The sequence below is a fragment of the Arvicanthis niloticus genome, chromosome 6 (assembly GCF_011762505.2).
Source record: "Arvicanthis niloticus isolate mArvNil1 chromosome 6, mArvNil1.pat.X, whole genome shotgun sequence".
In the NCBI taxonomy this organism is placed as follows: Eukaryota; Metazoa; Chordata; class Mammalia; order Rodentia; family Muridae; genus Arvicanthis; species Arvicanthis niloticus.
In genome coordinates, this window is record NC_047663.1 from 19968108 (window position 1) to 19991869 (window position 23762).

The following is a 23762-nucleotide window of genomic DNA, read 5'->3' on the forward strand; positions in this document are numbered from 1 at the left end:
GGGCCATGAGTTCAAGGCCAGTCTGGGCTACCTAGTGAACTTCAGACCATCCTGTTTGAAGCAAGAGAGAGGCCAGGAAGGGTGTAAGGAACTTGTCTTGCCTAGCCTTTTTCTGAAAGGAAGTCATTGAGGGTGGGGTGAAGGCGCTGACATGACCACAGGTCAGCTTCCCAATACTGGATGGTGACCGCAGCCTCCTTAACACTACTGAGTTCTCCATGTGGGAGAAGGTGATTCTCACTCTTTCCAACTACAGCCCTTAGGAATAGGCAATAGCCATTCTCCTACCCCTCAATTTTACACCACAACTCAAGAGCTCTCCAACCCCAACCCGGCTAATTGCCCCCTAATCGCTGCACTCCATTGCTGTCTGGAGTCTTGGGTTACCGGGTGGGGGCTGCCGGGTGGGCTGCAGGCAGAGCTGGGCCTCGAGGGGGCGGTGCCCGCTGGCCCGCTGGCCCGCCGTGCCGGGTGCCGACTGCAGGGGGCGCTGGCGGCCGCTCCGGGCGGAGACAATCGCGCCGAGCGGGCGCCGCAGCCGGAGCGGGAGCCCAACCCGGAGCTGCACAGAGCGGTGCAGAGCTGGGGCTGAGCGGGGCCGGCCGAGCAGGGCCGGGCGGCAGCGATGGACCGCTAGGGCCCGGCCGAGCCCCGCGATGCCGCCGCCGAATGGCCCCGGCGTCCTCGCGCGGCTGCTGCCGCTGCTGGGGCTGCTGCTCGGCGGCGCCTCCCGAGCTCCCGGCAAGTCTCCGCCGGAGCCCCCCAGCCCGCAGGGTGAGTCTCGGCCTCGAGGGGCGGCGATCGTGGGCCTGTACCCCGTGATCGGCTGCCACCGCCGGCCCCCTTTTCACGTTGCTAGTGACTTGGGGTGCATTCTGCTCCCAGGATGGGGGGAAGGCGACCTGAGATCGGTGCTTCTGGGGGAGAGACTGGGGGACTGTTTGCTGCGGGGGGGTCTTGGGGAAACACAATGGGGAGGGCGAGGGTCTCCAGGCTCGGCGCTGCCGCCTCCTCCGACTTGTTTTTCTCCCTCCTGGTCCGCGAGGCACTGCAGCCAGAGCTATTGTCTGCGGAAGACACCCGCCCAGGGGCGGGCTGGGGCAGGCGCCGGCTCCGCAGCCCCCCGCGGGTCCCTAGCTGCGACCGAGGCTGGGTGGGGGCGCAGGCATCGCCTGCCACCCTGGCCGGACTGGGGCTGGGAGCTTAGAGCTGGGCTGCAAGGGGGGAGGGGAGAGGGGGAGTGGGTGAGGCTGTGGGCGGGATTGACTGCTCAGATAGGGTTTTCACCCAGGAGCCTGACAGCTTCCAGCCAAACCCCCAGGTTTAGAATTTGGGGTACACCAAATAAACACCGATCAGCTCATGCTAGAGGGAGGGGATGCATTGAGGGGAGGCTGAAAACAGGCGTTATTGTGATTCCCAGCTCAGGGCGCATGGCAGGGCTGTGGTCACGGAGCCATGCTGAGCTGGCTGGCGAGCTGTGGACAGTACCAGCTGAGAGGGCAGGTGTCTGGGTCCTTGTCCAGCCTGTCTCTTGCTACCTCTCCTCTACCAGCTTCCAGATCTCCCCCTCTTCATTTCACCTATTCCCCCGCCCCCAAAGGAGACCCTGACCCTCCTAACGCCTAACCTGGCCCACATGGGTGTGTGAGGTGAGGGTAGAGCCAACCCCTGCGGTGGGAGCTGGAGACCCTGACTCCACAGCTCACTCCTGGGTGCGCTGGGCCTCTCCCCTCCTTATCCCTGCTTTCCTCTCCCACCTTTCTGATCCCTTCGCCACCACCCCACAATTGCTGTTCCTTCTGCCTGTGACTCCATCCTGGAACAGTGTTCTTTGCTCCTTACGCCACCCCCCTACACACACACCAGAAGCTAGCAGGAAAGGCGGAGGGGGGGGGGTCTAGTTGAGGGAAGTAGGGTCCGGATGAAGGGAGGAGGTCGGATTTCCTCTGAAATGAGGCAGGGCTAAGTGGAGAGATGCCGACGCTGTATGGAATGTCAAGCTTTGAGGGTAGAAAGGGATCTTCCGGTGCCTCAGTCTCCCCTGATTTCTCGGAGAAGAGGCCCAAGCTTCTTAGGAAGCTCCTCCTCCAAGACGCTGCACCCCAGGGGAGGAAGGGCCCAGGGAATTGGTTGGAATAGAGCCAGAATTGGGGGCTCTTTCTGGCAGCTGGCTGGGAGCCCAGGCTGTGAGGAAGAGAGGAAACAAGTCTGCTAGACACCTGCCCCACCTCCTAGCTTGGCACTGATGCTCCTTCGGGCCTTACCTGCCCACCTCTGTTTTGTTTCCCAGGTCCCTCCCCTCTTTTGAGGCTTTGGCCCTTTAGCCAAAAGGCCTCCCTCAAGCGACAAAATTTCAGACTCCTGGATGCCCTCTTCCCAGCTGCTCTCTCCAGCTGTTCCTAGCCTAGGATGGGGGCCGGGAGCAGTCAGACTTTTTTAGCTTCTCAGAATTCCTACTGGGGCAGGAGACTGCCACTCCTTGGAGAGCCAGCGTGGGAGTGGGCAGAGTGGGTGCCCCACCCTGAAAAGCTAGACTCTGGCCTATCCTGGAGAGGGAGGTGGGCTCTGGGAATAGCTGGATGGGATGCCAGGACCAGGCGTGGTATTCTGCGTTGGAAGCCTGAGAAGAGACACCTGTCACTGTTGAGTGTCAAGTCAGGGAAAGGCCTCCTTGAGGTTCTGTGGTTGCCCACGCCCCCGGCCCCGCCCCTTCTGCTCTCAGCTCCAGGCTCCAGACTCCGTCTCTACAAGGGATTTCCCCCAGCATCCAGTGCATCCTCCACTTGCCTCCTGAGCGGCTTAACCTCTCCATCTTTGGCACTCATTAGGAAGGGAGGGGCGGGGCCCCGTCTTGAGGGAGAAGCTGGCGTTGAGTGGAAGGGTTAGATGACAAGGCAACCTGTTGAAATCCATGAGAGTAACTCAAGTCACCCATCCGAACACGAGCACCTCACCTTCAGGGTCAGCGTGGCCAGGTTACCCTGGAGACGTGGAGGTTCGGGAGGGGGGGTCACAGACAGCCTGGGAATCTAGAAGTTTATGCTTCCCTCCCAGTCCCCTGCACACTATTTCCCTTGGGCCTGGATCTGCTTTTCCATGTAGCCCTTCCTCATCAGGGCCCCAGCTCCTTTGCTTGATCCCTTGGGAGGAATGAGGGCGTTGCCATGGTGACTGACTGTAGCTGACCAGCTATAGACAGGAAGGGAGGGATGAAGATACTCTTTTGGGCTTAGGAGCTGGGGTTGGTCCCTAAATTTGAAGGAAAACAGGTTTTGGAAAGGACCCTGGAAAGGGAGTGTGTGCAAGAAGTGACAGGTTCTTTAGTGGCCTGACTCGATTTTTTTTTTTTTTTCTTACTTGAGAACTCAAGCGGAGACCCAGGTCCCATCCTTCCTCTAAGTTACTTGATCTTGCCCTCTCCCCTCCACCTCAACTTGTTCTTTCTTGGACTCTCTTCTCCTCTCCATAGACCATTGGTCTCTTAGGGTCGACTGACAAACATTTTATATTCTAGAAGTACACTACTAGGTTCAGAGTTCAGATTTCTCACTTAATTCTAGTACAAGGACTTAACACTTTCTAAACCTCACTTTCTTTATCTGTAAAATGGGCTGAGGGCATATTTTAACAAACATAGCATTTTGCTGGTTGTTAAGATATATTCCTATTTTGTGACCCAGTAAGAATGGGGGTGGGAATGCTGTCAATTATAACGATGACATCACCCATTACAGGCATGGCCCGAGTTTAGAAATGTGAAAGTGTGCATGGGCTAGCGCTGGTGAAAGGGGATAGCCCTCTCTCCTCCTCTGCTGGCTTTGGCAGAGAGCACAACCCACTGACAGAGGCCCTGGATTTGATCCCCAGCACCGCGCTGGAGTCAGCCCCCAAACCTCTCTCCCCCAGCAGCCCCTCTCCTCATTCCTCATCCCCTCATCCCGTCTTCCCACAGAGATCCTGATCAAGGTACAGGTATATGTGAGCGGGGAACTGGTGCCCCTGGCCCGGGCCTCAGTAGACGTGTTTGGGAACCGCACTCTACTGGCTGCTGGTACCACGGACTCGGAGGGCGTGGCCACACTACCCCTCAGTTACCGCCTGGGTACCTGGGTGTTGGTCACTGCTGCCCGCCCAGGTTTCCTCACCAACTCCGTGCCATGGCGTGTTGACAAGTTGCCGCGTGAGTGCAGGGGCAGGTGGAGGGGGGGTGCGGGTTGGACAGCAGCTGACCCACCATCAGCCCCTTCCCAAAATAGTCCTTGGGGGTGGAGGGGCAGTTCCCCAGCAGCTGCTGCCTGGGCTGGGGCATACTGGGCTGTGGGAGGATGGAGCCTCTGGGACGAAGACGAAGGGGGTACCTAGGGAATGCTTCTTCTAGAGCTGACAGACCACCCGTCTTGCAGTGTATGCATCGGTTAGCCTCTACCTTCTCCCGGAGCGGCCAGCCACCCTCATCCTCTATGAGGACCTTGTGCACATCCTCCTAGGCTCTCCAGGTAAGCCCCACCCTGCCCTTCGTTCCATAGCTCCTCTCCCTTGACCTGTAGCAGAAACCTCTGCTTCTTCACATAGTAGCTGGGTGTCCTTGGGCAAGTTACTTAACCTCTCTGAGCCATACTTAATGCATGTATGAGATGTGGAAGGGTAATACTTATTTCATCAAATTAAGGTAAAAAAAATTGCATCAAATGTGTTAAGAGGAAAAAAAAACCCAGGTATTTAATAAATATTTATAGTTTCCTTGGGGCTTTTGTGATTTCTCTCCCGCTTCCCACCTCCCTGACCTGTTTATCTTCAGTGGATCTACATGTATTTGTTGTGCACCTACTGGGTGCCTGGCTGTTCTGAAACCATGAGGGCTTTCTAGGGCAACTGGACAGCTATCCAGTGGCCTGGAGCCGTCCTCGACGGTCCGTTTGCACAAGGCTTTAATCTCCTATTCTGCACCTGCTCTGTGCACAGGGCTGGTGCTGGGCATGGGGCTGAGGAAGAACAGACCCACAGCCTGCCTTGTAGTCATGGGCAAACAGGAAGACAGACAAACACCATTGCAAACCCGGGGAGCATTACAGAGCAGGTGGGCGGTGACAGAAACGCCCCTCACCTTTGGGGGGAAGTCCGGTGGAGCTAATAAAGGGAGCGGAGGGCAAGTCGAGGCATCTGGCTGCAGAGAGAGGTGGGTGGAGTTGGCAGGCAGGCAGGTGGGGCAGTGAGGGCTCAGGGTACTTTCTGGCCTGGTATGCAGTATAAGGTGCTTGGCCAATACTACAGAGCCACCGTGAGGTTTGGAGCTTGAGAGAGCCCTCCCCAGTTTAAATTCTTATTGAATTATTGGCAGATTGATTGTTTGCCATCTGCATCTGGATGAGCCCATACCAGAGGCCTCCAATGTCCCCCAGGGACTCTAAAATGCCAAATGGATCTTTGTTGCCTCAGAGTTTACCGCCCCCTCGTGGCTTCCTCGGCTTTTGGTGTGAAGTGCAGAGAGTTGGCAATACTGGTCAGACTACCCCAGCCACTACACCATTGTAGCCTGTGGCCTCTGGGCCTCTCTCCTCCATGTCCAGAAAGGCAACTTTTTTTCCCCCTTACCCTACAACACCCCACATGGTAGCCCAGGCTCCCAACATTTAGTAAAAGAACAGGATAGAGTTGTGTGGAGGGGTGTGGGGTGACAGGGTCAGGCTTCAGGATGGTGGCCCTGGTATGTTGCCGAAGTTCTAGTTTCATTTCTGCATCGGTAAAATGGAGTTGATACCTCAGGGGTTATTAGGGGTTATTAGGGTTATTAGGGGTTATGATACATAGCCTGCTTAGGACAGCACCCAGCATATTTTGAAACTTAATAAATGTTACCTATGACCACAGAGGATTGGAATTCTGTTTATATGTCTGTTCCCACAGCCCCAACACCAGAGAGAGAGAGAGAGAGAGACAGAGAGAGAGAGAGAGAGAGAGAGAGAGAGAGAGAGAGAGAAATGTAAGCTAGTGTGTGTCTATCTAAATGGAAACAATTTGGGGCTAGAGAGATGGTTCAGTGCTTAAGAGCACTTGTTGCTTTTCCAAGGACTTGGGTCCTATTGGATTCCCAGCACCCACATGGTACTTCACAGACTAACTTGTCAGGGGGAAATCTCACACCCTCTTCTGGCCTCTAAGAGCACTGCACACCTGTGGTGTACAGACATACAGACGAAACACTCATGCACATAAAAATAAAGGAAAAATAATTTTTGAAAGGTAAATTCTGTTCCTCAGCCACTTTTCTCTCTCTCTTTTTTTTCTTCTAATTTTTGAGACAGTATCTCAGAACTCTGTAGTTCAGCATTCTGGCCCAAGACTTCTCACCCTGCTGCAAACTCTCATGTGCTGATGTTACACATGTGCTGACGTTACACGTGTGTACACCAGGCCAGGCTCACTTGCCACATGTATTCAGTGAGGTGCTAAATGACAGTCCAAGCAAAACACTTCTTTCTATTATGGCGGAAGGTTCTAGAGAAACTGTAAAGAACAGCAGATACAGGAGGCAGAGGCAGGAGGATGTCTGTTAGCTCCAGGACAGCCTGGTCTACAGTGTGAGTGTCAGGAGAGCCAGACCTACATAGTGAGACCCTGTCTCAAAAAAAAACCCAAAAAACCCCCACAAAACCAGAATAGATAAATAATGAGAGAGAGAGAGAGAGAGAGAGAGAGAGAGAGAGAGAGAGAGACCTGAGCATGAAGACAGGGAATCTTAGTTCTGTATCCCATAACCTAACTCAAAGCCGGCACTCAGATGTTGTTAGCTCAGGACATGACGTGTGTGTGTGTGTGTGTGTGTGTGTGTGTGTGTGTGTGTGTGTGTGCGTTTGTGTGTGTGCGCGCGCGCACGCGCGCTTGAGTGTATTTCTGTGTACCATGTACAGAAAAGGTATTGGGTCTCCTGGAACTAGAATTACAGGTGGCTGTGAGCTGCCATGTAGGTGCTGGGAATAAAAACCCAGAGCAGTCGCCCTCTAAATCACCTTCTCTTCAGCGCCACGACCCTCATCATTTATATGTTTATAAGGAAACTTCAGAGGAAGTGAGTAATTTGTGGAAGGTCACACAGTCACCAGGACTGGGGGTTTCCGGTATCACATCCCTTCAAGTTAACAATCTGTGGCTATCCAGTTCTCTCTATATTCCCACCCTCCCTGGCCTTTCCGATCCACCTAACCCAGTGGTTCTCTTTTTTCGGATACTTGCTTTCTGCTTTGGTCTGGGTCAGGCTACCACTGTGCCCGCTTTCCATCCAGGTGCCCGCTCCCAGCCCTGGGTGCAGTTCCAGCGGAGAGCTGCGCGCCTGCCCGTCAGCTCCACCTACAGCCAGCTTTGGGCTTCGCTCACACCTGCCAGTACCCAGCAGGAAATGCGGGCTTTCCCTGCCTTCCTGGGCACCGAAGCCTCCAGCTCAGGTAAGCCGTGTACTTAATGTAGAGGGGAGACACCTTCCTTCTTTTCTTTTTTTTTTTTTTTTTTTCTTTTTTTTTTTTTCTTTTTTTGTTTTTTCGAGACAGGGTTTCTCTGTGTAGCCCTGGCTGTCCTGGAATTCACTCTGTAGACCAGGCTGGCCTCGAACCCAGAAATCCACCTGCCTCTGCCTCCCAAGTGCTGGGATTAAAGGTGTGGGCCACCACTGCCCGGCCAACACCTTCCTTCTTTAAGGACACAGCCATTAGTACCAGGGTCCTCTTCCCTCAGGCAATGGCTCCTGGCTGGAACTGATACCCCTGGCTGCTGTGAGCGTACATCTGCTAACGGGCAATGGGACAGAGGTGCCTCTCTCAGGCCCCATTCACCTGTCCCTGCCAGTGCCCTCAGAGCCTCGTGCCCTTGCTGTGGGCACCAGCATTCCAGCCTGGAGGTTTGACCCCAAGAGTGGTAAGTGTTAGGGGCTGGGTGACTGTGCCAGCGGCGGGGGCTTCTGTTAGAGGTGGCAGAACATTGAGTTTGATGAAGTCCTCTGACCTCTTTCCAGGGCTGTGGGTACGAAATGGCACTGGTGTGATTCGGAAGGAAGGCCGACAGCTCTACTGGACTTTTGTCTCCCCGCAGCTAGGGTACTGGGTAGCTGCCATGGCCTCCCCTACATCTGGTGAGATTGGTGGGGCAGCGGGGGAGGGACAGTGGGGGAGGGGCATTATGGAGAGCTCAGTCTGGGAGAGCTCAGGCCTTGTGAAAGGCAAAAAGGGCATCCTAAGCCCTTGCCTGGCACAGGGCTGGTTACCATCACCTCAGGCATTCAGGACATCGGCACCTACCACACAATCTTCCTGTTGACCATCCTGGCAGCCCTAGCCCTGCTGGTGCTCATTCTGCTGTGTCTACTGATCTACTACTGCCGGTGAGTACGCCCGGGGCCCGCCCTGCCTTCTCTCACCAGATCCCTAGGCCTGCGCTTGTGCTCTGCACTGGGGTCCCAAAGATGCTTCTAGAAGATCCTCAAAGTGCTCCCAGGAAAGAATGGCAATGCAAGAGCTAAGACTCCAGAGACTGGTGGCTTTAGGGAAAGGGGTGACAGATGGCAGGATCTGCAGGTCTTGCCTCTGCAGAGAGACCATCTACAGCGGCTCCAACCAGCCCAGCTGTCGCTCCCAGGGGACCCCCAGAGCAGGCACTCCTAGCTAGTGTGCATGCCAGTTTACCCCCATGAAGCTGAGTGGGTGCAGCTCCCGGATGAACGATCCTCTTTCTACGAGCAGCTTCCAGGCATCATCTGGGTCCCCCACCATTTCTCTTGAACGTCCCAGGCATCTGCCATCTCCAACCCAATGCTGTCTTCATCCCTTGTGTTGGCTGTGGGGGTTTACGGAGATAACCTTTACTTTCAGCATTCCTGAGCGCCTGTCTCTTTCCCCTTCTGCAGAAGACGCTGCTTGAAGCCAAGACAACAACACCGCAAGCTGCAGCTCTCCGGCCCCTCGGACAACAAACGAGATCAGGCTACGTCGATGTCTCAACTCCATCTCATCTGCGGGGGACCTCTGGAGCCCACGTCGTCGGGAGACCCCGAGGCCCCTCCCCCAGGCTCCCTACACTCGGCCTTCTCCAGCTCCCGAGACTTAGCATCCTCCAGGGATGATTTCTTCCGTGCCAAACCGCGCTCCTCCAGTCGACCGGCCGCCGAGCCTCCTGGTGCCCGCAGCGTTGAGGGTGCCGGGCTCAAGGGCGCCCGCTCTGTCGAGGGTCCTGGCGGGCTGGAGCCCAGCCTGGACGAATACCGGCGGGGTCCAGCGGGGGCCGCTGCCTTCATGCATGAGCCTCCCTCGCCGCCGCCGTCCTTCGACCATTATATGGGCCACAAGGGGGCGGCCGAGAGCAAGACCCCCGACTTTCTGCTGTCACAGTCGGTGGACCAGCTGGCGCGGCCGCCGTCCCTCAGCCAGCCCGGCCAGCTCATTTTCTGCGGTTCCATCGACCACCTCAAGGACAACGTGTACCGCAATGTCATGCCCACCCTGGTGATCCCCGCACACTATGTGCGTCTGGGCGGAGAGGCGGGCGCCTCGGGAGTGGGCGACGAGGCTACCCCGCCGGAGGGCTCGACCGCCGGCCCCGCGCGCCCCTTCCCTCAACCCGACCCCCAGCGCCCCCTGATGCAGGGCCACGCGGGTGCGGGAGGCGACGGCGGTGGCGGCGAGGGCTGGGGCGGCGGGCGCTCCGCACCGGTCAGCGGCTCGGTCACCATTCCGGTGCTGTTCAACGAGTCCACCATGGCGCAGCTGAACGGCGAGCTGCAGGCTCTGACCGAGAAGAAGCTGCTGGAACTGGGCGTGAAGCCTCACCCGCGCGCCTGGTTCGTGTCCCTGGACGGACGTTCCAACTCGCAAGTGCGCCACTCCTACATCGACCTGCAGGCGGGCGGCGGCGGCCGCAGCACCGATGCCAGCCTGGACTCAGGCGTCGACGTGCACGAGGCTCGACCTGCGCGCCGCCGGCCCGCGAGGGAGGAGCGGGAGCGCGCACAGCCGCCCGCGCCGCCGCCGCCCGCGCCCGCGCGCCTGGCGCTCAGCGAAGACACAGAGCCCAGCAGCAGCGAGAGCCGCACCGGCCTCTGCTCGCCAGAGGACAACTCGCTAACGCCACTGCTGGACGAGGTGGTGGCACCCGAAGGCCGGGCAGCTACGGTACCCAGGGGTCGGGGCCGCAGCCGTGGGGACAGTTCCCGCAGCAGCGCCAGTGAGCTGCGGCGCGATTCGCTCACCAGCCCGGAGGACGAGCTGGGGGCGGAGGTGGGCGACGAGGCTGGCGACAAGAAGAGCCCGTGGCAGCGGCGGGAGGAGCGGCCGCTAATGGTGTTCAATGTCAAGTAGTGCGGCCCGGGGATCACCCACTGCCCCTGCAGGTCCCCAGAGTGCGTGCCCCGGGATGCTGCGGCGGAGGGGTACGCGCTCTTAGCCGGGAGCTCAGGGGTCTACTGAGCTCATCTGTGGTATGTGCTGGGGAAGTGTCTTGGGAAGGGACCCTGGATTAGCCTCCAAGCAGAGGGAGGTGGGAGGGACCCGGTCCCCTATGGGAGGGGCTGGGGAGGAGGGCTGGGGTGGGGGAGCAGTGCCTGGATAAACGAGGCTGTACATAGAAAGATCTATTGTGGGCGAGCAGGAGGGGCGAGCCAGCCTCAGCTGCTAGGGTGAGGGCTGGGAAGGGAGGGACAATCTCTGTGGACCCTTGGGAGGGGAGGGGTGCTGCTTGGGTGTCACAGGGCTGGTGGCTGGGGCGGTCCTGGGGACTAGAGGATGTGATAACACTCTGGACAACAACAAAAAAAATATAAAGCTGGTGAGGTTGAAACTGTGTGTGTGTGTATTTTTTTTTTTCCTATGTGTGGTTGTTTTTTTTTTTTTCCTATGGGAATGCTGGTACCGGAGGGCCCTGGCGCATCAAATCAGACACTGTTAAAGTGTACAAACTTTATTGGAGCAACACGCGCACGCGCACCGCACACACACACACACAAGCAAGCTCACACAACACCTGTGGATCGGGGAAGAGCACCTGGCCACGAGGTCCACAGAAACCGGAAGAAATGGCAGTTTGATACGGGGCTTTTGCCACGGCCTTCTTTTCATAAAAGAAGGTCTTAGTTTGAGGCCCCACCTCCCATGGTGATGGGGTCACTCAGAATGAGTAGGCCGGGAGACTCGAGGGGAAGAGGTGCTAGAGAGGCCTGAGTGGTGGATACCCTCGGAACAGGGTTCCCAGGACTGTGGAGTTCTTTAGTCTGTAACCCTTCCTTATAGTAGCGGTCTTGCGGCTGGATCCCTCAAAAACATGTCCCAGCGAGGGGTCTTCTTTCGCAAACACTTAGTTCCTTTGGCTGAGCAGCGGAAGCCAACAGGGCAACAGTGACGCCCATCTATACAGCAGACACCCTGGATGGTCAAGGGAGAGTAAGTACTGGACAAAGCAGAACACAGCCCGTGGCCACACCCAGCCCCAGGGTTAGGGACAGCACCGACCTTTAGGTAGGGACAGCAGGCCCAGCCTCCTTGGCTGTCTTTACAACAGGTCTGGTTATCATGGCAGAAATGGCCGTCTCCGCACTTCACATTCCCAACCTTAGGACTGACGGTCAGGCCCACTGAAGGCTGGATGGAGCCGGCATCCTTCTCACAGGTCCTCGCCTTCACGTTGCAGGTGTACCCAGTCGGGCAGCAGTGCTGCCGGTCCTCACAACACACAGCCTGTGGAGTGAGGGAACGGCATCACAGTCGGATCCCAACAACACAGCTCCCTTCTCCCAGGGCAGTGGGTGGAGACTCACATGGGGCAGCTGGCAGCAGGCCCAACTTCCCTTCAGGCTTGGACAGCAGGTTTGCCCTACTGGGCAGCTGGTATGCTGGTCACAACCGATATCTCCAGTTTGGAGCAGGGCTGTCTGGCGGGCGGGCATCTTCTCCAGGCCAGCCACTATAATGTCTCCCTTCTGACAGTTCCCCTCAGCCAGGCATGTGAAACCCCGAGGGCAACAATGCTGGTGTTCTAAGCAGCAGACAGCCTAGGGGTGGGCAGAGAAAAATGTTCCTACAGAGGACCATGGGAGTCTACCTCTCTTGCTCATAGCTTCTCCCGCTGGGGACAAGTCACAACACTGGGTGCAACCTTGGACTAGGCAGAGTGCAGAAGAATAAGGCCACCAGACCCTTACCACCCACCTGCCCAGGCCAAGACGCTATCTCCACCCCCTCAGAGCTGCCCCTCTTCCCACGTTACCTCTGGGATGGGACAGCATCCCCAGTCCCCAGAACTGAGTCTGCAGCAGGTATTATCTGTAGGACAGCTAGTGAAACCATCACAGAGGACACCACTCTTCAAGATTTGTGGGTCTGGCCAGATGAGGGGGGCTGTGACCTTCTTCATCCAGGGTACCTGGAGGACACCCAGTTCACAGATTCCTTTCTCTGTGTGACACTGAAACCCTGCCGGGCAGCAGTGAATGTGGTCCTCACAACACACGGCCTAAGGTAGACAGAGAGAAGCCAATAAACACTGGAGCCAAGCTAGCTGCCCCCTTGGCTTGGACCGCTGTGCCCACTGCTCCCAAGTACCTTGGCAAACGGACAGCAGCCCCAGGCCCCAGTGTTGAGGCGGCAGCAGGTGTATCCATCAGGGCAGCTCACCTCCATGTCACACTTCACCTCCTTCACTGTGAGGCGAGTAAAGACCAAGTTATCAAAGGCAATGGGACCAGGTGTCGAGAATGGAGCACGTAGCTATCCCTGCCACAGTGAATCTCATGCCAGGCCAGTGTAGAGGGGCTGCACCTGCCCAGCCCCTCCATGCAGCCATCAAAACCCACCCAATCCCCTTTCCATAACTGAGGAGAACCCCTCTTTATTGAGCAGATGAAATGGGGTCCAGTCTAGTCCTGTACCTGGGTATCCAGGCAGCTTGGTCAGGAGATCCGTGGTGTAGTCCTTGGATAGGCACTTACTCTGGATCAGGTCACATATAGTGTCTTGGGGGCAGCAGTGCAGGTGGTCCGAACAGCAGATGGCCTAGGTTGGGACAAGAATAAGTCTCTGAACTTCAGTCTTTAGTGAGCATAGAGAGAAACCAGGCAGATAGCATACACTGCTCCAATCCACCACTAGGGGGCAGCATGAGCCTTAAGGCTCTCAGAGATCAGCCCAGTGCCTGGAGTCCCCTTGTAAGGATATGTCCCGGCCCAGGGGGATCCAGCCATTCACTCACGTTAGGCATTGGACAGCAGCCATACTTCCCAGTGGGTAGCTCACAGCAGGTAGAATCATCAGGGCACTGGGTCTGAGCATCAGGGCACACCACAGAAAAAGGCAAAGCCACTGAAAGAGCAATGAGGCATGAGGGAGGGGCTGCCAGGATGGAGGGAACTTTTTCCCAGCCAAGAGTCAAATGTGGCTTCACCCCTGGGGACTGGCTGGGTGGCTTCTGGCCTCCTCACCTGCCCTGTTGGTCTTTTGTGCAGGGAACTTCTTTAGTAGGCTGTGGGTGCCCGTAGGCGAAATGCACCGGGTGTGGACCAGATCACAGGAGGCCCCATGGGGACAGCAATGCACTCTGTCTTCACAGCAAGAGGCCTGAGACAAAGCAGATGGTCCTAAATCCATCAGCATTGGCCCCAGCTCCCAGGTCTACCCCTCTAGCGGCTAGTCACCATCATTTCCCCATACCTGGGGCATGGGACAGCATCCCCAGGAACCATCAACCATAACGCAGCAGGTGGTGGACTCGGGACATTCGAACTGACTACCAGGACACTGGACAGCACCCAAGAGGTTATCTGCAGAGAGAAGAATCCAGAATTCCATTAATCCAGTCAGTAAAGATCATCCCCAGTACCATAACTGAAGAACTGCAGGTCCAGCTACAGGAGATTTAGTGATCGGTCCGAGGGCTTAGGTGATCTCCCAGGATCCCAGCAGCTACCCCCTACTGCAGATAGACAACTAAGGCATCCAGTGAAGCTGGGGTGGTGTTAAATCACTCCAGCATGGCCTCTCCATATCCCCAAGCCCCCTGGAGTTCTGCATCCTTGTCTGTCATCTTCTTCTCTCAGAATTGCCCCTCTGTTCAGGAATCAGGGCCACCCAGGCAGTTGGGATCCTGGGCACTTCAAGTACCACCCGATGTCCCTCCCCACATATCCCCCTCCCCTGTGCCCCACAGCACCTGATATTCGGAAGCAGGATTTCCCATCCACACTACAGTGGAAGCCCTGGGGACAGCAGTGGTGGCCATCACCGCAAGATACACCCTATGGACATGGAGAAGCCCGTGTGAGCAAGACTCTTCTGCCTGGGACTATTAGAGTGAAGGAAAGAGGTAAATCCAGATTTTAAGCAACCCCCCCCCCTCAATTCCCCAAGCCAATGGCGCTGTCACCTTGGAGAATGGACAGCAGCTAGAAGTCCCGGACACAGTGAGAAGACAAGAGTAGCCAGCAGGACAGTGGCCACGGATCTGGCAGGAGCCATCTAGACGATGGCTTGTTATTATAGGCCATGTGTCCTGGAAAGAAGAGATGACATCAACCAAAGGATCCGTGCCAGTCCTCCTCTGGCCAATCCAAGGTAGCCAGCCCTTCAGAAGCCCCGGGCTGCCAACTGGGACATGAGACACTCACCAGAAGAGGGTTACAGCAGCTGTAGTTGGCTCCTCTCTGGTCAAGACAGCAGGCAACGGGACAGAATTGACCATCTGGACACTGTGTTCCAGCCACCAGCCCTGCCGCTAAGGCCAGCCAGCTCACCAGGATCCACATGGTCTGCCTGCAAATGCCAAGCAAAGTTTGGCAGCCATCTTGAAGCCTGTGGCACCTTCTACTCTGAAGCCATGCACTCCCCTGTGCCCCAGCCAAGGCCCTGGGTTTATTGAGTCTTCTCAACAAGTGAACAGAAAAGCAAGCAGATGTGTGAGTCAGCGTCCTACCTATGTGTGCCGCACATGCGCACACTGTGAGCGTGAACCCTGGCATGAACAGTCTCAGGTGTTAGGCCATTCGTGAGGCCATGAATCGACACTTTATGTCCTGACACCCGAGACTCTGGGTGAGTGGAGGGGGTTGGGGTAGTTGTGGCAGTCAGGAAGGCATATGGCTTTTGTGGCGTTGATCTATGGGACTGTGGGCTAACTGAGAGGCAGGGGAGACTTTAGCAGACACAGGCGCATGGCCAGCCCCCACCCCTGGCTTGGTACTGAACTGCCACCTGCAGCTTTCAAAAGCCTTGAGGGACAGTCATCAGTCACATGATCATATGGGAAACCGAGCAGTGGAGAAAGTTGTAAAAACCAGAAGTACAGTGGCCAGTGGGGTCTGGGCTGACTTCCCTACAGACCAGCCACTGCCTACCCACAACTGTTCCCACCCCACCCAAGGGAAGGGGACACAGAGGCTGGGTCAGCCTCAAAGCTAATCTCATGATGAACCCTTCCTGACATCACCAGGGCCCTTTTGGACTCCTCAAACAGACCGCCTCTGTCTCTCCCTGCTCAGAAATCGAAACTCAACTGCAAGTGGGAAGACCCAGTCAGTACCCTGCTTCACTGCCTCTCACTTCCCTAATAAGCCTCTTTCCAGCTCAGCTGGCCTACCCAGCAACTCAGAATGACACTACTGTGCCTGGGGCTGCAAACCCAGCAATATTCAAAGGCCCTCGAGAGAGCCATTTTCCCTCTCCTTATTGTATTTCTCTGCAACAACTATGCAAAGCAGTAATTATAATATTACTTTCACTTTTCAAATTCATGCCTAAGGATCAAGTCAGGGAAAAGAGACAGGATATTGGACTGGATTCATATGCCAACTGGTGTCCCTGAACACCTGCCAGGGAAGGACTCTGAATCCCAGAGGCTAGAGGTCCAAACAGAGGGACAGGGCAGAGCATTTCTCCGGCAGGTGACCCAAGCAGGGTGGGTACAGAACTTCGTAGAATCTGCACTTGGGGTTTAGTCCTGGAAGTGACACTCTAATCTATGGCTGAGAGTCTTAGAAATTGTACCCTGTGTCTCAATTCTTCAATCTCTGCCTGGACACTGGTGGCTATGAAAGGCAGGAAGTACCACCCACGAATGGCAGGCATGCTTTTGATCCCAGCATTTGGGAGGCTGAGGTAGGAGGGTTGTAAGCGCCAGGTCAACTTGGGCTACAAGGTGAATCCCAGGCCAGCCTTGGCTACTTAGAAGGATCTGTGGCGCTCTCTCGCGCTCTCTCTCTCTCTCTCTCTCTCTCTCTCTCTCTCTCTCTCAGAATCTGTTATCTGTCTCTCTTTCTTTCTTTAGGTTTTTTTTCAAGTGCCCTTTCACTTAACTCAAAGAACATCCCAGAAGCCATCTCCTAACCAGGAAGTGGTAGGGGAGACTGGATTCTTCTCAATAGGGCTAGGGAGTGGTGAGCCCCTGGCCACCTCTATACTACACAGCTAAAGAACAGGAGTCTTTCGAAGCCCTAGCTCCGACATCTTCCACTAGGTGGCACCCCCTAACTCCGAGTGTCAAGGGGAGATGAATTTCCTAAAAGGTAAGCCAATCCAGATGAAAGGGAGCAGGGAAAAGTGGCGGGGAGAGGCGGAAGTTAGCTCTCTCGCCCCCGAGAAAGGAAATAAAGCTGACACAACCCAGGGATTCAGCCATCACGCCCAGGTCCTGCTCCCAACCCCTCTGAGCTCTGGAGACCAAGGGTGGGAGATCCACACCCACTGCACGCCGCGAACACTTACAGCATCAGAAAGAGAAAGAGCCGGGACCTGGAGACAGAGGTGGTGGCCTAAGAGAGGGGTGGTTCCTGTCCTAAAGAAAGGCCTGAAGCTTTCCGACATGCTGGGCAAGGGAAGCCTCTTATTGGGGGGGGGGTGTCTACAACTGCTCCCCCGCCCTCCAAAAAGGAAAAGAAAAAACAACCTCATTAGTGCATCAGAAACCCCTAGGGGAGTTTCAAGAGGCTGGTCTTCTCTTGTCTCTGAGCTGAGACTCCAGAGGACCCTCAGTTGCACAGCAGCCTGGTCAGGCCTCTGGACAGTGGCCGGGGAGATGTCTGCAAAGCGTCCTCCTACCTGCGTCGGGGTCCGCGCTCCCTGGGAGGCATCTGGCGCTCAGCTCCAGGACTAGGGCTTGGCCGCGCGGTGGCCCGCCCACCTCAATTTCCATTAGCCAGTTCTTGGAGATACAGGGCTTCCATTGGTTACTTGTCTACGTAGAGGCGGGACTCTTCTGAAATGCTGTGTTTCTTTTCTACTCAGTTCACATTCCTCCTCCCTTTCCTCTCTCTCCCTATACCCCATTTCTAACGATCATGTGATTAGAGAATCATATGACAGCATAGCCCGCCTCCTCCAGGGCAGTGCTTGCTCGTTCGGTTGCTTCCTCCCACCCCCCACCCCCCATCCCCGGGTTCTGGCGGCGCCCAGCAGGGTGTTCCAGAGCTGAGACAAGACGAGCCTAAATCCACCGACAGTTAAGAGAACTGCCCTGAGGGCACACGTTCAAGGTCGTTCACGGGAAGAGTGTCTGCTTCTGAATCCGGACTTTTGTAAATTCTCTGTCTTTTCACGCCCGGCAGCCAGGACTCAAACAAGTTGAAAGATGGGTGTGAGGATGAAAATAGTCCCCAGGTTTGAATAGGGAGAGTGGCTTAGGCTAAATCTAATAAAGGTTCAGTGGCGAGTACCAGGCACTGTAGATGTGTGTAGGGAGGAGGCAGGAGATTGGCTCAAGGTGGGGGAAGAAGAGATTTAAATCCAGCTTCATAGCGCTGCATTAAGTTGAATCTGGAAGAATTTTAAGTGGCTGATTAGGCAGGAAAGAGGAACTTGAAACTAGACGGGAAAGACAGCCTCTAGCAAGGGCTGAAAACCACGTTCAAGATAAGGGCGTTCGGGCATACGGGCCATTGGACATGAGCTAATGGCGTGTACTTGTGGAGCAGGCTGGTGGCTGTCGAAATGGAAGTACTTTCCTTGTTTTCAGCTGTCCCCACCTTCGAGGAATTGTTATGGTGGGTAAATAGAGAAATTTTAGCAGTAGAACAGATTAGCCAGAAACAAGAGCCAGACAGCTGAGTGCCAAAGGGCCTGGGCCAGACCGAGACCGGTGATTGGAGATGAGCCAAGAAGACAGGCTCTAAGAAAGGCCAAGGCAGGGCCTTGGAGAAAAGGTTGTGTTTGCTTTCAGAGCGGAAGGTAGGTTACCCCCACCCCAAGCCAGGGACCTTTACTGGGAGGCCAGCCAGGACCATAGGGGTGGGTCAGCCCTATGTCCAATTCAGGACAGTGGGAGTCTTGCATAGAGAGCAGGACAGGATTGTGGAATTCCATAAGGGTTTCTTACGCTGGAGCTATGGAATCCCGGAAAGTGTGTAAGACTGGTGTGGAGAATCTAGCATCATTCTGGCCCCCGCCCATGACATTAGCATAGGTGTCCCATGGCATTCATATAGGTATCCCCAACACAGACCGTTGCTTATGCTTCTAGTGAGACACAGCCATGCTGGGGAGGCTGAGGAAGGGGTTAGAGCCTCAGACCATTGCAGCTCTCCCTCTAAGTCAGAGTTCCCTGTGTTCCAGACTAGCTTCAACTTGATAGATAGCTGAGGATGACCCAGAATTTCTCATTTTCTGCACCCACCTCCCAAGCGCCAGGATTGCAAGTGCAGAGAGCCATGTTTAGTTTGTGCCGTGCTGGGATTAGACCTAGGGCCTTGTGCATGCTAAGCAAGTGCTCCCGACTGAGCTACATCCCAGCACTGTCTCAAGAGAAAAAAAAAGAGGGGGGAGGGCAGTCAGCAAGCTCAGCAGGAAAAGTCACTTATCAACAAACCTGATCCCTTTAACTCACATGGCAATAAAAAAGAAAAAGGAAAGACAAGAATGACTCGCAGAAACCATGACTCCTGACTTCTGCATGTGCACCATAGCGTTAGTCCGCCCACAGACTTACTGGGGCTACTGCTTACTGGTAGTGCTCTCAGTTAGCACGAGTGAGAGCTTCTGGTTTCCATCTGAAGGAGGGAGCGAGCCAGAAGAGGCTTGCTTCTAGCACAGAACAACATTTAGCCAGTCAGTCTCTCTGTCCACCTTGGTTTGCTTTTCAAGACAGGGTTTCTCTGTGTAGTTCTGGCTAGCCTGGAACTTGCTCTGTAGACCAGGCTGGTCTCAGACTCACAGAGATCCACCTGCCTCTGCCTCTTGAGTGCTGGGATTCGGAGGCCTGTGCCACCACCGCCACCACCAGCAGCTTGTCTTTAATGCAAGGTCTCTCATTGTTTTTGCCTCTGTGCTGTGTATGTATGTATGTATGTATGTATGTATGTGCTTCATGCTACCCGGCCCTTAAGTCTCCAAATGATTTTCTTGACTCTGCCTCCCATCTAGCCATAGGAGATCAGCCTCTTTTCATTTTGAGATGGAGTCTCCCTAAATTTTCCAGGCTAGCCTTGAACTCACTATGTAGCCCATATAGACCTTGATGATAGACATGAACCAACAGGCTCTGCCTCATCCTCCCCACTCCCCTTTAGAGACAGTCTCTCAGGCCTCAAACTCATTTTGTACCTTAGACTAGCATTGAACTTCCTGCCCTTGATCCTGGTGCCTCAGCTTCTTAAGTGCTGGGATTACAGATTTTGAGCCCCTTTATCCAATTTGCCATCTTCTCAGTTACTATTTTAGAACTTAGATAGGTTGTAAGCTTTGTAAAAAAAAAATTTAAGCTATACGTATATATGTATGTATGCATGCATGCATGCACTTTATATGTATCGTGTGTGCAGGAGCCTTTGGGGGCGAGAGGGTATTGGATCCCTAAAGCTGGAGTCAGAGCACAATGTGAGTGCTGCAGCCAAATCCTCTACAAGAGCAGTAAGTGTTTCTAACAGCTGAGCTGACTCTCCAGCCCTAGAACTTAGTTTTGTAAGTGCTTGTTGAAAATGCAAAATTATATTCTGGGGCTACTAAAACATATTTAATAAAATAAATAAAATAGGATAGTATGAAAATTTTGCTAAAAAGCAGAAATATTGGGGTGTTGTGTAGCTAGTTCCCCAGAAATGAAACATCACCTCTTAGAGAGAAAAAGAAAGCTTGCATAAGATTTAAGAAGTGAAAAAAAAAAATGTAGACAGATGCCCAAGAGGAAAATTCAACTTACAAGGCACAGGAAAATCCTGAAAATTACAAGATTCACAGAGCAACATCCGAAGGTCATGTCACCAGGGAGCTCTAGAGATACAGCTTTCCTGGGGTATCTCTAATACTTGGGTGACCTTTTTGGTGATACAGCTGTCTTTGAATCACCTACACTCCCAGGTGTTCACTAAGTTAAAATTGGTTGATTCTGGTCTGACATTAGTGGCCTAACAGGAGTGATCAGATATTTGTTCAAGTCTCAAAAGTCACACAGCATAAAAAAGGTCCTTCATAACTTGGTTCTAGAAAACCCAAGTATGGATCCCAGGAAGCCCACCGTTTCTGTGAAGATGTCCCTTGTGCCACATCAGACTCTGATCCAGGTGCTTCCTAAAAGTAGCAGTGAGCAGTCTGACTGCAGCCCTTTGTGTCTGCCAGCTAACCACATTCTCCAGGTGAGCAGATCCACCATCCAGGATACTAAGGACTGTTGACTGGATGTCAGTACTGGTCCCTCCTGGATGTCATTCATTAAGTGATGAGCACCTTGGTTGTTTCTGCTATTGCAAATAGTACCGCTATGAATATTCAGCTTTGCATGTCCATCTTCCCATTCCTCTTACATAGCAGTGAAAATCTGAGGTCTTATAGTGACTATAGTGACCTCAATTCTGTGCTGAACCTTTTGAGCGATTGTGAGAATGTTTGTCCAAAGTGGCCATACCGTTTTGTATTCCCTCCAGCAACAAACACACAGGGATTTCAGTTCTCCCCAACTTTTTTTTTTCTTTGAGATAGGGTCTCACTGTGTAAACTTCTGTAGACTAGCCTGGCCTGGAATTCACAGAGATCCACCTGCCTCTGCCTCATAAGTGCTAGCATTAAAGGTACGTGGAACTGTGCTCAGTTTTACCTAATCTTTTGATACAGCCTCGGTCACCCACAGAACCAGTAAACAGCCATTTCAGCCTTCTGGTTTGCCCTGGGCCCCTGGAATATACCTGTCTCCACTTCCTCCCTCATGGCAATGGATGTTCATAATCCTCACATTACGAGCACCTGACCTGCTGAGCCATCGCTCCATCCCTCGCCTCTGTTTTGTTTAATTTTTTTTTTTTTATAATCTTGGAGTATGTCCAGCAATCGGTCTACCCCTGAGCCACACCTCCAGTCCCTGTCTTAAGTCTTTAGAAGTCGCTGGGAGGTTCAAGCACCAAGAAAACTAATGGTAGAGGGAAATTCCAGGCCCATCTTTTTGTATGATTCAGGCCTTCCATGGATTAAAGGAGCCTCACTCGCATGATGAAGGGCAGTTTGTTCTACCCAGAAACCACTGACCTAAACTCAGTATTATTCAACACACGCAGAGGGATGCACACAGTTACCCTCTGCCTTGCTTTCCTTTTACTGGACAAAGTGCTCTGGTGTTCTGGGTATTACATATTTTGCAGCCATTGCCTCCTAGCTGTCACTTGTGTTTTGTGACATTGCATCATCAATTTTTCCTTTGTGACTTCTGCTTTTTTTTTTTTGTTTGTTTGTTTTTCTTTTTTTGTCTTTCCCCTTGCCTGGTCAGAATTTATAAATAGGGACTGGGTATGGCCCCAAGTCATGTGCATACTTGTGCGTGAAGTCCTAACTCTGTCACTATTATTAATGCATACTGTCCATTTTCAGCCTGGTGCCCAGATGCCAAATCTATGCTGGCGCTGGCATGAGGCTACGCAGTGCCAGGATGTCCTGCTTTGGATGATGGAAGCATAGCTGTCCCCAGGAAAGTTACACACACACCCTTACCCTCCTCTGTGCTTTCCGCAGGACCAGACCAGTACAGCCTTCAGTGTGCTCTTCTTCTCTCAGCCTCCCCCTAGTTTTTCAACAGTCTCTCAGGCTTTCTTCAGCCAGGATTACTGCTCTGTCCCAATGGAAGAGCCATGACTATATCTGAGTGGGGGCTCCCCAGTCCCCAGGATCTTGACATCCCAGATAAAAATATAGAATGCCCATTTAAATTGAATTTCACTATTCATTTGATTGTTCTTGAGACAGGGTCTCATTATGGATGGACATAGCCTTGGCTGGCCTGGAACTCACTATGAAGACCAAGCTGGCCTCAAAGTCTTAGTGATCCTCCTGCCTCTGCTTTCTGAGGGTTGGGATGGGAAGCATGTGGTGCCACACCCAACTCTAAAGGTAAGTTTCCTTCAGCGTAAGTATGTCTCATGCACAAAATAAAGATAAAGACAATTAATAACAACAACAAAAAACACGACCCTTGCAGCACTTGAGACACACTGGGAAAGTATTCACTGTGTATCTGAAACTGAAATTTTACTGGTGGTCTTGTGTTTTTACTTGCTGTATCTGCTTAACCTTGGAAGGACAAGGCTAGAGAGAGCACAGAAGCAGCCCAGCCTCCCATCCCTCCACTTTGCCTCTCTTGCCTGAGTCATGCTGTCACAAGCAGTTCTTGCCCTCCTTTCCCAGGCCCCTGTCTTCCTCTTGAGACAGGCCTTCCAGCCCTGGCTCCAGGACACACAAGATAGGATGAGTCACAGCGCAAAAGACTGGTTTAACAGGGGACCCAGTACCTCCTGTATAAACTGAGTCATATGGTCACTCATCTTCCATGGTCGGGATAGGAGAGGGGGAGACTAGGATCCTGGGAGGTGGTCCCAGAAAGTTAGCTTGGAAGGAAGACTGGGGCCCAGGGATTCCCCTCACTTCACAGAGAGGGAAACTGAGGCCCAGAAACACTCAGGCTGAGGTCTGGTGGGCTCAGGAGATATACAGTGTCCATGGTTGAGGCAGGGGCACCTTGACAAGGAAGTGACCACAGCCATGGGCTTGGTTGATTCTCTCCTTTAGACATTTTGTTAGTTAGTTTGTTTGTTAGTTTGTTAGTTAGTTTGTTTGTTTTGAGTCAGAGTCTCATTATGCAGCCCTATCTGACCTGGAGCTCCCTATGCAGACCAAGCAGGCCTCAAAGTCACAGATACCCACTTGTCTCTGCCTCCCAAGTGCCAGGACCAAACATAGGTGCAAGCATGCTGGGCTCCAATAGGCTTCTTGAAATTCCATTTTCTTTTCTGTATTGAGGATGAAAGCTAAGACCTCATTCACGTACACTGTACAAGTGCTCTGTCCTTAAATACACCTCTGCCCATGAAGTTCTGAATACTTTTCAAACAAAGGGACCCTGCATTTTCATTTGCTCTGGACGTGGAAAAAGATGTAGCCTCCTGTCATGAATGCTAAGCCTGGATTCCTCATAGCCTCCGGCTTCTCTGATTTAAAATGCAGTGCCAGCCAGGCCTGCTGGTGAGAGCCTATGATTCCAGCACTCACAAGGCTGAGACAGATGCCAGGGCAGGGAGGCGGGAGTGGGTGGGTGGGTGGAGGAACACCTTCATAGAAGCAGGGGGAGAGGGGAGGGAATAGGGGGATTCCAGAGTGAGGGGACCAGGAAAGGGGATAGCATTTAAAATGTAAATTAAAAAAATATCTAATTTTTTTAAAAAAGGAAAAAAAAAACAAAACAAAACAAAAAGAAAGCTGAGACAGGAGAATTGCTTCAAGTTCAGTGCCAGCCTGGACTACAACTTGGGGTAGATAACAAGATCTTGTCTCAATCCC

General features: G+C 53.7%; 2 protein-coding genes across 4 annotated transcripts; one reads left to right on the plus strand and one right to left on the minus strand.

Moving 5' to 3' along the window:
• Nucleotides 1–506: 506 nt before the first annotated feature.
• Nucleotides 507–10818, plus strand: Fam171a2 (family with sequence similarity 171 member A2). 2 transcript variants are annotated; one of them, XM_034507517.2, is made up of 8 exons: nucleotides 507–774; nucleotides 3956–4183; nucleotides 4407–4499; nucleotides 7284–7442; nucleotides 7729–7908; nucleotides 8006–8122; nucleotides 8245–8371; nucleotides 8894–10818. In XM_034507517.2, exons 1-8 carry the CDS (start codon nucleotides 657–659, stop codon nucleotides 10338–10340), a joined length of 2469 nt encoding a protein of 822 aa, XP_034363408.1. In that variant the 5' UTR covers nucleotides 507–656; the 3' UTR covers nucleotides 10341–10818. The 2 variants fall into 2 exon arrangements, with proteins under 2 accessions (XP_034363408.1, XP_034363409.1); XM_034507518.2 differs by having other exon boundaries at nucleotides 8266–8371.
• Nucleotides 10819–10922: 104 nt separating this feature from the next.
• On the minus strand, nucleotides 10923–17217 carry Grn (granulin precursor). Of its 2 annotated transcripts, none has more exons than XM_034505963.2 (13): nucleotides 17058–17217; nucleotides 14633–14777; nucleotides 14392–14517; nucleotides 14179–14263; nucleotides 13680–13789; nucleotides 13451–13586; nucleotides 13222–13331; nucleotides 12902–13025; nucleotides 12576–12673; nucleotides 12241–12486; nucleotides 11792–12025; nucleotides 11487–11711; nucleotides 10923–11399 (listed from the first exon to the last, which is right to left on the minus strand). In XM_034505963.2, exons 1-13 carry the CDS (start codon nucleotides 17087–17089, stop codon nucleotides 11262–11264), a joined length of 1809 nt encoding a protein of 602 aa, XP_034361854.1. In that variant the 5' UTR covers nucleotides 17090–17217; the 3' UTR covers nucleotides 10923–11261. The 2 variants fall into 2 exon arrangements, with proteins under 2 accessions (XP_034361854.1, XP_034361855.1); XM_034505964.2 differs by lacking the exon at nucleotides 17058–17217 and adding an exon at nucleotides 16906–17051 and having other exon boundaries at nucleotides 11038–11399.
• Between the last annotated feature and the right edge of the window lie 6545 nt (nucleotides 17218–23762).

What these genes read in the sequence shown, in the direction of transcription:
- Grn (XM_034505963.2), bottom strand. Translation starts at nt 17,089, where the DNA reads ATGCCTCCCAGGGAGCGCGGACCCCGACGCAG. An exon ending in GCTGCTGTAACCCTCTTCTG is followed by an intron (nt 14,518 to 14,632) that starts GTGAGTGTCTCA and finishes TCTTCTTTCCAG; the next exon opens with GACACATGGCCTATAATAAC. An exon ending in GCTGCTGTCCAATGCCTAAC is followed by an intron (nt 13,026 to 13,221) that starts GTGAGTGAATGG and finishes GTCCCAACCTAG; the next exon opens with GCCATCTGCTGTTCGGACCA.
- Fam171a2 (XM_034507517.2), top strand. Translation starts at nt 657, where the DNA reads ATGCCGCCGCCGAATGGCCCCGGCGTCCTCGCGCGGCTGCTGCCGCTG. An exon ending in CATGGCCTCCCCTACATCTG is followed by an intron (nt 8,123 to 8,244) that starts GTGAGATTGGTG and finishes TGCCTGGCACAG; the next exon opens with GGCTGGTTACCATCACCTCA. An exon ending in CTACTGATCTACTACTGCCG is followed by an intron (nt 8,372 to 8,893) that starts GTGAGTACGCCC and finishes CCCCTTCTGCAG; the next exon opens with AAGACGCTGCTTGAAGCCAA.